This window comes from Cucumis melo, chromosome 3, assembly GCF_025177605.1.
Source record: "Cucumis melo cultivar AY chromosome 3, USDA_Cmelo_AY_1.0, whole genome shotgun sequence".
In the NCBI taxonomy this organism is placed as follows: Eukaryota; Viridiplantae; Streptophyta; class Magnoliopsida; order Cucurbitales; family Cucurbitaceae; genus Cucumis; species Cucumis melo.
The window spans coordinates 22,656,907-22,667,585 of NC_066859.1; the positions used below are offsets into that span (position 1 = coordinate 22,656,907).

The following is a 10,679-nucleotide window of genomic DNA, read 5'->3' on the forward strand; positions in this document are numbered from 1 at the left end:
ATATTCTAATTCCGGAATATGTTTAGAAAATTCAAAACATAAAATAAAAAAAAGGAAATAAATTTGTGTGCATTTCTTTTCAATGCCATATTGTAAATTTGATGAAAATTAATTTTTACCTATAAATTTCTTGCATCAATTTTCACTTGATTTTTTCTTTTAAATTTCAACTTATGGATATTAAAATTGCAAAATTTATACACTTTTTATTAAGTCACTTATTAATTTTTTTAAAAATAATTACAGCTCAATTTTACGTAGTTGATTTTGTTTGAAAGATAATAATAACAATTTAAGAGATATCTTGTTCATTGATCATTTTGGACAAAGACACAAGTTAGAAAGAACATAACATTACGAGGAAAATTGGGATAATAATAATCATATGAGTGCCAAATGAGTACATAAAGTCATATGAGTGCCAAATGAGTACATAAAATCAAGGGATGATCAAAATAAATGAGAAAATTAGGTAGATCAGTCCAATATGGACATCTCGACTTTAGCAACCAAAATGGAGGCAAATTTTGTTGTCACAAAGACAAACTTCTTGCTCCCTCATGGTTTTAGCCTTCATACCTTTTAGGTTGGGAATTGGGGGTTCACCCCATTGTGAAAAAAGAGATCATGGCTCCAAAATAGAGGTAGGTTCCACATATTTTTTTTAGCTTACTCTCCATTTGGAGGTGTAGTGACAAACATTCCGTAATGTGTTTTTCTCATTTGTTTTGTAGGTGATTTCGTCCTCCATGGAACGCGAAAGTTAGATGATTGTCATTAAATGAATTTTTCTATCATCAAAAGATATTTAAAATAAAAACTCATGAGATATTTGAAATTCCAACATATTTTAAAATCTAATTCACATGTTTCTAACTCAAAGCCCAATATATAATTATCTTTATAGATTTCAAAATTTAAACTATTTCCCATGATAGTTATCTTTGTGTAAGACAAGGGCAGATATCCTTCAAATTATCAATTTTGTAATTTTAATATACATTGCAAGTTAATGTCGAATAGTATACATTATTGGAAAAACAAATGTCAATGATTGTTGTGCCTTGCTGAACCATTATCTTGAACACAAAATTCAGAGCGACCTCAACGTGCTAAATCGCATATGTCGGTTGTTTCTTAAGATTAACACAACTTCTCAACTGTGTGCACTCGCTGAAGTAAGGAATGTAATCAAAAATAAATATTGCTTAGAGAAGAAATCAAAGTTTTGAAAAAGAAAGAGAAGAAATCAAAGTTTTGAAAAAGAAGAAGAACAACCCCCAAACACAAATTTCCTCAAATAATATAAAAAGAATAGTGGTTTTAGATCTAAACGTAATTTTATATCTATAAGTGTTAATGCACTAAAATGTATCATTATAACCACAAAACAATTACAATATTTACAATGATCAAAATAATAATTATTATTATTATTATCGTCATATTTCCAATTGAAACATTAATTATAAACTATTACAATGATAGTTATTCCCAACCTAGATTAATAATTTTGTTAAGGCTTTATTGTGATACTCTATTATGCTTCCTATTCTCCACATTGAATATATCATTGACTTGTGGTTAACCGATTATTATTATCATTTGTTGTCCAATGATCTAAAACGAACTTGACAATATAATATTTGATAGTAGAGTTATCATTACAAAACCAATAGCAATGTAGAGGAGTAATTCTCCTTCATTTTTTCAATCTAGGTGAAATCTCAATTTCTTTCTATCGAGTCAAATACTTGTTTGGATTTTAGGAAACCTGATACCATATTTGATAATATGAGATTTAATCTCAAAACCAATTAGCAAATGAGAGGATTAACTCATTTATCTTATAAGGAGTGTGAATTCACTTGGTTTTTCCAATGTGAGATTCTCAACGGACAACAAACCATCTAATTATCTCTACAATGATATAATATTATTCAATTTGGACATAAAACTCTCATAGTTTGCTTTTTGTTTAACCCAAATAGACCTTACACCAATAGAGATAGTCATTCTCACTAATATACTCATGTGACTAACTATAAATGGTCTACGTAGTTTGAAATTAACGACAGGTTATGTTGAGAATAAAAAAGATACCATTTTGCAACTATTATTTTTTTTCAAACAAGAAACTAGATTTTTCCTGTGCATTATTGATTTTAAGAAAGTCGCATATTAAAAATTGCAATAATTTTTTTAGTCTCTATCTTTATCTCTCTCGAGTCTCTACTGTATTAAAAAGGCTATATAGGAAGAATCTTTACATGCTCCTTTTATCCCTACATTTTTCATAAATTCTTATACTACTCCTCGTCGAGTGGTCTTGACTTTTAGAGTGGAATCTTAAGTGACTTAGTGCATTTAATGTTGATAGAACACGACTCTTTGAGATAGGATGCATCTATTCGAGGTGAAAATGTGTTACGTTAAGACATTGATTCTTCAAATGTTTGTTTGAGATGAATGTGCAAAAGAAAAACAAAAGCAATACATTACATTTATATTCTTTAAATTGAGATATAAATTTTAGAAAAAACATTAAAAACAAATGATTTAATTAATAAAAATAATAATTGATACGACAAAACAATGCATCATTTCAAGCTTAAAAACATTATATACACTACAATAGTGGAATGATAACCTATTAATTCGATAATTTAATTACTGCGATATTTTAAAATAGACAGAAGGTTTTTCTTTTTTGTTTGAAATGATAATGATATGAAAACATTAAATAAAGATTATTACATCATCTAATTTTTAATTTTATTTATTATTACGCTAAAAAATTACTATTAAAAAACTAATTGAAACTATAAAATTTTACAGACATATTAGACGTGTTCTAATGTAAAAAGGCCATGATTTTTTTTATATTGCAATAGTTCTCTAACCATTTTAAAATTTACATAATTTTCCAAAACTTTACAATATTGTAATATTTAAAATAAATAAATAAATAAAAAAGAATTCAAGCTAATAAAAGGTGGTGTGTTGGAAATTTCGAACTAAAAACATAAAAAGGAGAGCAAGTATATCAGGGACACCATCCACCCATAAAGTTTACGTGATGAAAGTTAGAAAGGTTGCTGCCATGCTGACCAGTGGCACCATTAAAGCAAGAATACGGATATGTTTTGAAGTAATTTTTTTATTAAAACCATCTTTTGTTATTTTAAGAACAAATTCACATTCAAAAATAATTTCAATAATATACCATTTATAATAAAAAATAAGTATTGAATTAATTTTAAATAATTAAATATATATATATATCGATGTAATATTTTAAAATATTTAGCCATTGGAGTAAATGTCCCAAAAAAGTTACATTTCATAGTTTTAAATTTTAATTTTAGTAGATCGTAAACTTAGCTAAATAGTAATTAGCATAGTCCTCTAAGCTAATTGAAGGTTTGATCTCTAGTCATCGTACTCAAGAAAACAATCTTATTAAATTGTATTTTTCTCTCTTTTCATGTTTTTACAACATAAATATAAAATTATATTAAACAAAAAAATAAAAATAAAAATATTTAGAGAGATAATAGGTCTCGATATAAATAGATGCAATTCATTTTTTAAAATAAATCTATATCTACATATCTCTACGCAGGTACATATCTGTACACATATACATTTATGTACACATATATACATATACATATCCACATCCATATGTATATACATATACATCTACATATATCTATATCCATACATACATACACCCATATATATATTCTAAAATGTATTATAAAAATTAAAATACTATTTTTATCCCTACGGTTTGAGGTTGGTTCAATTTTGATATATGTACATTCAATTATCTAATAGTAGTCTATATACCCTCAATGATATAATAATATTTTTTGCGAAAATAAATATAACATGCAAATATTTTTTCAAATTTTATATAAAAATACAAATAGATAAAAAAAAATTCTTAAGAAATCGATAATAAATTAAGACCAAGCACTAAAATTAAGATTTATTGAAATTTAATGAACTAACATCGGTCAATAGAAAATATAGAAAATAAATTGGACAAATCTCTAAGTACAAGGACCAACATTTTATTTGAACATAATTTATAATATGTTCTACAACTAGTTTTCATAAAATACATCTTTGATCTCACTCCAAGTTGTACTAATTAACTATCCAGTGTACGTTTCATCAACTATCTCTGCCTCTCAATTAGCGATAAAAAGATTACTATTTATCATCTCAACATCAACAAGGATTTAAAAAGAAAAGAAATCATAGAGAGAATTAAAAAAGAAAAACCCAATGATAACCAGATATGAAAATTGTAATGTTATAAAATTGTTTGATAATTTTTTAATGATATGTTTTCTGTTTTTAGTATTGAATTGAATCAAAATATTTAAAATAACTATAACAAAATCAAGAAGCTCGTAAAGTCGGCTATTTTTTCAAGTATTACAGGTTTGTCTTTCCTTTTTATTTTTCTTCACTTTTTCTTTTCTTTCCATATTCTTTATTCTCCTTCTTCTACAATTTTTCTTTTACATATATTTTTTGAAATCATTCTTTATTTTCAATCAATCATAATAATGTATTATTTTTTTCAGAGTGTTATTTGGTTCAAGATTGTATACCAAATATAAAAGATGTTGATGTATGATCTTGAACAAAAATCATTGGGATATTGGTACACTATTGTTTAGATTTAGCTATGTGTACCAAATATAAAAAATATTAAAAAAAAGTCGTTGGGATATTGGTACACGATCTTGTAGATTCTTTTATTTTTTGTACATGATCTTGAAAAAAAAAACATTGAATATTTATTTGGTACACGATCTTGAAAAAAATCGTTGGGACATTGGTACAATTTGGATATTTGAATTACCCTAACGAGTGGCCAATTAATCACAGGTTGAATAAGACATTTTGATACTTTTCATTGTTGGTTTGTGAACTTTTTCCATTTTTGAAATTATTTTAAATATTGAAGTTTTTTTCAAAAATATAACAAAACATCAAAATATTTATAGAATAATTTCGAAAGCGTAAAAGACCCACAGTCACAATAAAAAATACAAAAAATATCCCTGTCAACATACGATTAATTGACACTCAATGCGCGTACCAAGATCGTTTAAATTTGGCTACACGGTCGTATCAAATCTAAACGATTTTTTAAAAGATTTTTTGGTACACGATCGTTTAGATTTGACTACTCAATATCCTAACGATTTTTTTTCAAGATCTTTTATATTTGATAACAATCTTCAACAATCAAATAACAGTTAAAAAAAATAATAAATCCTTTATAAATTGTTGAAGAAGATGATAGAAAGGAAAAAAAATTAAAAAGATGAAAAAGAAGAGCAAATATGAAATATTTTAAAAAATAACCAACTTTATAGGCTTTTTGATTTTGTTACCTAGATCGTAAATATTTTAGTGTTTTGTTATATTCATGAAAATTCTTCTATTTTAAATATATGCATGTGTTGTTATTATTATTTTTTTAAAGTTTAGGTAAGCATTTTTCCCGACATAAACATTTAAATAATTTAATTAAATAATAAACATTTTTTTCGGACAAACATTTAAATAAAAAAAATAAAAAAGTTCAAAGGGACGAGAAAACATAAGATGTTACAAATTGCAAAAACCACCTCAAATACAGTGATGGTTACAATTATACCATTTGAATTTTTAAAATTAAACTAAAAACTATCCAAAATTTAAAATTGGACCTTTAAGCTTATATAAAGATATAAATTATTTTGATTATATAACTTACAAAATTCTATTTTTATTGTTTGTGATTGTGATTCCAATATGAAGTAAATTTTAGCATTTTTAAAAATTTAGGATATTATTGAAAGTACTGCACGAGCTAACATATTTAGAAACGTGTTTTGCAATGACTGCCCAAATTACTAAAAGCAACGTGGTTGACAAAAACAGAGAATGCTCTCAGAAATGATGCGAATGTTATCACATGAACATCTGACTTCGTCTGACTTATGCATGCCTTTTCTGCCACTTGACATGGCCTAGGTACTCTTATACATCACCATTTATTTATTTTGTTAAAAAAAAAAAACAATTTGTTTCAATTAAAACTCGTAAAAATTAGCCCAAAATTATATTTTTAACTTTACAAGTTTGTGCTTTTAAGTCCCTCAGATTCAATTTTACGTTTTTGAAAAATCAATTTTGTGTGTGTAAGATGTATAAATCTTCAAATATTTCAGCATTAACTAACCTATTAGTTATAGGTTTAAATTTTATGTATAATACTCCTATAAATTTGTGATCAGTCTTACAAAATTCAACAACTTAAAAACTTAATATCTAACAATTCTTAAGAGACTAAATAAACAAAAATACCAAAATTCTAAAGTTTAATTCATTACGATTTTTTAAAGATAATTATAATAGGTAAAAGTTTTAGGAATGACAATCAAGCATAGCAACATTTAAAAAAGATTGCAACAATGATAAACTTCTATAATCTATAGACCAATATTTTAAACATGATCTATTAATAATAGACTTCTATAATTAATAGATTTTGACAAATGTTGTCATAGTTACAATTTTTCAAAGATCTTGTTTTATATGCTATTATTTTGAATTTAATTGTTATATTTATAACTAATTCTTTTTTAAAGAAAATAAAACTTCAAAGGCCCAACTATCTAAACTAATTAGTAATTGAAATGGTATTGCTATCAAAAGCTTAATCATTCGAGTGTATTAGTAACCACAAGATGAGATTTATGATTCAAATCCTCTTGTCAACAAAAGCTATGGACACAAGTCTTCTTTTATAGGACAGGAATCCTTGTAAGATCCACGTAAGTGTTTTCATATAAAGCAAGCAGAGAAAATAGAAGTGCTGCCCTATGACATGTTAAACATAAGTTATAAAAAAGGTGTGTCCAACATAAAGCTGCTAATTCTTTTATCTTTTTCATTCTTAAGGTTTGAATTCATGGATTGATAATCTGCATCTCTGTCTTCGACAAAATTATTATTATTGTTGTTGTTTTTACTTTGTTTAAAACTGCAAAGCCGAACTAAACCTAAGGCTTCAATTCAAAAGTTAGGGCACTCATAGACTTCACTAAATCCATGGTTACATTTTGCTTCCATTTCTAAAAATGAGGTATTTATTTCTACTTTTTTAAATAAAAAGGACGAAGTGCAAAAGCCCACACCATGAGCTAGAATCGTGACGCAGCAATTATACCTTCAAATTCTTTATTATAAAAATCAACCCCTCAAAATTATAAAGAGCTAAAATTGGACTATACTTGTATAATTGTATAAATTTGAGGGTTGAATTTTTAACTATCATCGAAAACTTTAGAAAGATCTAGTTTTAACCTACAGAAGTTTGAAAGTTCAATTTTTATTATTTAAAATGTGAGGGTGCAATTACAATATCACTTTCATTTATCCCCAAATGAAACATGTAACTTTGTTTTAATTTATTTTTTAAAAATGATTTTAAATAAGTGAAATTAGAAAGAGAGAAGAGAGAGATGTGATGAGGCAAAGGGGAAAGTCCTAATAAAAACAGAAGGTTAGAAAGGCTGCAGCCATACTGACCAGTGGGACTGATATATTATCATCTACAACTTCTGCAATGGGAAGAGACTCCACCACAGTTGCCACCAGAGAAACTAAAGCAACATTTTGCACTGCCTTTACCCAATCCAGCTCTAAATATCCAAGAACCGAGTAATAGTACAACATTCTACACACATAGCAACAAAAACATTTCCTCAGAGTTACTTCCACAAATCAGAGTACCAAAACCGTTAAAATCACTCCCAAACATTAAAAATTTGTACAGTAATTTTAACCATTTCAAAATTATTATCATGCCGGGGAAGTAAAGCAAAAAGAACTCACCCAATGGAAACACAAAATCCAAAGATGAACATAGAAATGCTACCAATCCAACTCTTCTCCTGATTATAAGGAAGCCTTTTGGACCCAAACTTTCTTCCCATTATATCAGCAATACCTGCAGTTAGTTAAATCGAAACAAGTTAGCAGTTCTAATAATAGAAGTAGTAATGGGGATTTAATTAAAAAGAAGGTGAAGATTTTACCATCTCCTCCACACATCATTCCCAGTGAGATCAAACCAACTGGAGATTCACGCCAGAAGATAACAGCTGACAAAATCAGTATTAGAACATAATATAGAGGCCCTCTCAGCAATTCCCTGTAGATTTAGATTAAAGGGGTTATAAACTGAGGTTATATATAATAATTTAAGGAGTTTAGGGATTTTGAAAAGGATGAAGGTAGATATAGGGAACTTTACTCTGGTTTTCCTTCCCGAGTAAGTGATTTCAAAAGTCCTTCATCTTTGGTTAATGAGAGGCCATTGATAACAAGCCTCAAGCAATTCACACTAGGAACAATTGAAGCGAAGAACCGAGCCTCCGTTGAGGTGCTATTCTAGAATCAAAACGTTAAACTGAAGTGGTGAGAAAGAGAAGCACCAGAGTTAAATCATTGGTATGCAAAATAAATGAGGGGAGTAAACTTCTCTGCAAGGGAAAGCAAGCTTAGAATTACCTGAATATAGGCCAAGACATTGTGAAAAGCAATCCGGACAATATGTGGACAAGTTTTCTGCTCAAATTCTGTTTCATTGAAGGCCATTTACCAAAAGAGAAAAATATTGATGTTATTCATGATCATAAGTAACAAAGAATACAATGCTTTCTATAAGATTTTCTTCCATGGCCACAAATTACTAATGAACTACTACTTATATAAAATGAAAATTAGTTGATGTGCAGAGAGGAGTGACAAATTAATTGTTGGTATTATAAAAAATTCATATCCAATAGAATTGTAATCGACATCCTTGAAACCCAATAAACAGAACATTAAATACAAGGCCAAGAGGAAGTAGATTAAAGAAAATCTGATTATCAACTGAAACCCAGATGTTAATGAACTTCAAAGAAAGTGAAAAGTAAAAGGCCCTGAACAGATCCATTAACAGGGCTAAAGCGTACACCTTAGAGGATCAAATCTAAGAGGAAGATACTTAAAACCAATCAGTTACCATGGCAGTGATGCTTCCAAAACATTTCAAAAAGGGCTATGGTGAACTATGATTCTGTTTTTGTAAAATTACCCGATTCAGGTTCTGATAGTTTTCCTACTAGCTAAATGCAATGAACTACTTACTAATTATATGCAGGTTCTGTTTATACCCATATTCGTCAGCCAAATCAAGCGAGATGCGTAAGGTTTTCGATTAACTCAAAATGTAGAGAATCTTGCCAGAATTTCTATATTTAGGTTAGCGGCTTCCAAGAAAATTTAATTCCACGTTTTCATTTTGAGAAAGGAAAACCAGAAATGCATTTCTTCATTACAATGCATCACTCTTCCATTTGTGGAAATGGAAATATACCTTTCTAAGGCACAGACTAAAACGTACATATCGTTTTGCCTAATAAACTATTTCCGAATGTACTATCCAGATCTCCACTCGACCGCATATACTTAGCTCAATACTATCACCAAAATAAGTTGCATATGCAATCGAGGAAGAGAATATGAGATTGACGACGAACCTGCTGAATCAAATTCCGCCGGGTGAGATTGTCGAATCCGCGAACAAGCGAGTAGGCACCGACGAGAACAGCCGCTGTTGCGCCAGCATCATGCAAAACGTCGCTGGACACTGCGAGTACTGGAGGTGAAACGCGGCTAGAGGAGAAAGAAGGAATCCGGAATACCGGCGGTAAACGGTGGAGAGTTCGGAAAGGTAGAATCCGAGGCTGTTTCAGTTCGACGGAGAGGGAAAAAAGGACGGCGGTGGTCGAAATCCAGTCACGGCGGCTAAGAGCCAGGAGGCTCATGGCGGCAATTACACAGCCACAGGCTGATGGGACGGTAAGCGACGATGAATCGAATGTGTATAGTGGAAAACTAATTGCATTTAATGGGGAAAAAAACGACACGTCGTACGACCTGAACAAAATATCCGGATGAATAAATTGTTTCTGTAGGTAGAAATTGTAAGAATTTCGTAGGTTTTATTGTGGACCGGCATGCGACGATGAATCGAATGTGTATAGTGGAAAACTAATTGCATTTAATGGGGAAAAAAACGACACGTCGTACGACCTGAACAAAATATCCGGATGAATAAATTGTTTCTGTAGGTAGAAATTGTAAGAATTTCGTAGGTTTTATTGTGGACCGGCATCCACTTTACTCTATTAACGTAATATTTGTATTATTAATTTTAATATTAGAGTAAGATTAAAATTCATCATTCTAATTTGATTATATACGAAATTAATCTTTAACGTTATTATATGTTTAATGATTCAAATCGTAACGTTTTATAAATTTAAGAACTTAATTTTTATATAATTAAAAGTTTACAAAAGAAGTTGGTTTTTACGATTTGTTATTTATATTTTAGTCTTCGAACTATTTTAAACGTTTGTTTGAATCTCTAAGCCATTCTTTTTAGAAAAATTATTTTTAACTTTATTTTAATTTTGTTTAAAACAAAGGTAATTTTATTATCAAAATGATAAATACGATAAGTTTTAAAATTTCGAAAATCTAATTGTCTAAGTGATATTTGAACTTTTAATTTAAATCATTATATTATGGTTAAAATACTAATT

At 28.7% G+C, this 10,679-nt stretch overlaps 1 protein-coding gene across 4 annotated transcripts; it reads right to left on the reverse strand.

Moving 5' to 3' along the window:
* Positions 1-966: 966 nt before the first annotated feature.
* On the reverse strand, positions 967-10,310 carry LOC103496482 (probable phytol kinase 1, chloroplastic). 4 transcript variants are annotated; one of them, XM_051082833.1, is made up of 7 exons: positions 9,609-10,310; positions 8,593-8,660; positions 8,336-8,467; positions 8,118-8,233; positions 7,915-8,029; positions 7,609-7,756; positions 967-1,173 (listed from the first exon to the last, which is right to left on the reverse strand). In XM_051082833.1, exons 1-7 carry the CDS (start codon positions 9,894-9,896, stop codon positions 1,144-1,146), a joined length of 897 nt encoding a protein of 298 aa, XP_050938790.1. In that variant the 5' UTR covers positions 9,897-10,310; the 3' UTR covers positions 967-1,143. The 4 variants fall into 4 exon arrangements, with proteins under 4 accessions (XP_050938790.1, XP_050938788.1, XP_050938789.1 ...); XM_051082831.1 differs by lacking the exon at positions 967-1,173 and adding an exon at positions 4,063-6,892; XM_051082832.1 differs by lacking the exon at positions 967-1,173 and adding an exon at positions 4,063-6,897.
* Positions 10,311-10,679: the final 369 nt, after the last annotated feature.

Coding starts and splice junctions, on each gene's coding strand:
- LOC103496482 (XM_051082831.1), bottom strand. CDS start 9,896: ATGAGCCTCCTGGCTCTTAGCCGCCGTGACTGGATTTCGACCACCGCC. Junction 8,234..8,335: donor ACTCGGGAAGGAAAACCAGA/GTAAAGTTCCCT, acceptor CTAAATCTACAG/GGAATTGCTGAGAGGGCCTC. Junction 8,030..8,117: donor AATGATGTGTGGAGGAGATG/GTAAAATCTTCA, acceptor AACTAACTGCAG/GTATTGCTGATATAATGGGA.